Here is a 2306-nt window from a genome sequence, read left to right as displayed (position 1 = left end):
GTAGGCTGACCGTCCGTCGCCAGTGTCACTGACCATTACGCATCGCCTCGTTCAATTTCTTCCAATTTATATAAAATACGAGACGTACAAATAATATGCTTATTCTCATTCGTATTATCACAATTAACGTTGCAAATTAATACGCTCGAAAAGAACAAATACATTGAACAACTATATATATTGTTTAGATTAGAAACGAATATGATGTATAATCATAAATTTTTGTATGGCTCTAATCGATTTAAGGTCAAAGTACAACGAGAAAATATTTCTTGTAGAGAGCTAGTTTTGTATTACTATTACGTATTCTACTACAAGATTTCTTTGTTAGATAAACAATATCGTAATTTATTTTAAAAATTAGTGTAATACGTTATATTGTACGATACTATAATACAAATTAAAGAATATAATATAAAATCTATATAAAAAAAATGTAATATTCCAATGTATTTAATTCGTATTGTAGATAATAGCTTACAGTTCACTGGGAAATAAATCCTTAGGGAAGATTATTATTCTTTCTTATTTATTCAAGCTTTAGTCCATGGGCGTACCTACCCCTTTTGAATACAAATACATAACAATTACATTATAACTAATAAATATTCACTTCAAAATCCTACTGACGCGACATCTGAACGAAACGATCAGAAATCATTGACATCCAAATACCTTATCATTTCACTTTTATACTTGCACCAATACATCAAATTTTCAATTATAAAACTAAATTAAGTCTTAAGCAAGATTATTATATACAACACAGATTATATACAATAAATTTTAAACGAGAATATCATAACATGAATAATTTTTAATTTAAATTAAATGAATCTATGCTGTAAATTTATTATCCTTAGGAAGGAATAATATAAATGAGAAAAAAGCTATTTATAATCCATTTATTTCAAGTAAATACTTAATAAGATTATATATCACGCAATCAATAGCTATGATGGCTAAAAGTAAAAAAATTAGTTTCTATTTACTTAATATAATTTTTTAAATTAAGGTGCGATCAATATATTAAATCATCGGCCACCACGAAGGCGAAGAACAAGATGAAGAGTTGACTCCTTTTGAATATTATAGTCGGACAGCGTGCGACCGTCCTCCAATTGTTTACCAGCGAAGATCAATCTCTGTTGATCGGGTGGAATACCTTCTTTATCCTGAATCTTGGCCTTGACATTTTCGATAGTGTCTGAAGCCTCCACTTCTAGAGTTATCGTTTTCCCAGTAAGGGTTTTTACAAAAATTTGCATTCCTCCTCTGAGACGAAGAACAAGGTGAAGAGTCGATTCCTTCTGAATATTGTAATCTGATAGTGTGCGTCCATCTTCCAGTTGTTTACCCGCAAAAATCAATCTCTGTTGATCCGGCGATCTGGCGGAATACCTTCTTTATCCTGAATCTTGGCCTTGACATTTTCGATAGTGTCTGAAGCCTCCACTTCTAGAGTTATCGTTTTCCCAGTAAGGGTTTTTACAAAAATTTGCATTCCTCCTCTCAGACGAAGTACAAGATGCAGGGTTGATTCCTTTTGTATATTGTAATCAGAGAGTGTGCGCCCATCTTCAAGTTGCTTTCCAGCAAAGATCAATCTTTGTTGGTCTGGAGGAATTCCTTCTTTGTCTTGAATTTTTGCTTTTACATTTTCTATCGTATCGGAAGCTTCAACTTCAAGTGTGATAGTTTTTCCTGTAAGGGTCTTCACGAAAATTTGCATACCACCACGAAGGCGAAGAACAAGGTGAAGAGTCGATTCTTTTTGAATATTATAGTCTGACAGCGTGCGTCCGTCTTCCAATTGTTTACCAGCGAAGATCAATCTCTGTTGATCTGGCGGAATACCTTCTTTATCCTGAATCTTGGCCTTAACATTTTCAATAGTGTCTGAAGCCTCAACTTCTAGAGTTATCGTTTTTCCTGTAAGGGTCTTGACGAAAATTTGCATACCACCACGAAGGCGAAGAACAAGGTGAAGAGTCGATTCTTTTTGAATATTATAGTCTGACAGCGTGCGTCCGTCTTCCAATTGTTTACCAGCGAAGATCAATCTCTGTTGATCTGGCGGAATACCTTCTTTATCCTGAATCTTGGCCTTGACATTTTCAATAGTGTCTGAAGCCTCAACTTCCAGAGTTATCGTTTTTCCTGTAAGGGTTTTTACAAAAATTTGCATTCCTCCTCTGAGACGAAGAACAAGATGAAGAGTCGATTCCTTTTGAATATTATAGTCTGACAGCGTGCGTCCGTCTTCCAATTGTTTACCAGCGAAGATCAATCTTTGTTGATCCGGT

The 2306-nt window shown here is 34.3% G+C and overlaps 1 protein-coding gene across 1 annotated transcript in view; it reads right to left on the bottom strand.

Annotated features, from left to right (window-relative positions):
- Positions 1-890: 890 nt before the first annotated feature.
- The window catches only part of LOC100747610 (polyubiquitin-C), a gene marked incomplete in the record, with an annotated part of 2729 nt that continues 1313 nt past the window's right edge, over positions 891-2306 (bottom strand). The window contains 2 exon segments of the mRNA XM_033321812.1: positions 891-1165; positions 1402-2291. Of these exon segments, the coding sequence (XP_033177703.1) occupies positions 1035-1165; positions 1402-2291 (1021 nt within the window).

The sequence above is a fragment of the Bombus impatiens genome, unplaced genomic scaffold (genome assembly GCF_000188095.3).
Source record: "Bombus impatiens unplaced genomic scaffold, BIMP_2.2 scf_0503, whole genome shotgun sequence".
NCBI lineage: Eukaryota > Metazoa > Arthropoda > Insecta > Hymenoptera > Apidae > Bombus > Bombus impatiens.
Note: the sequence above shows the minus strand (reverse complement) of the source record. Positions and strands in the feature narration are given on the sequence as shown.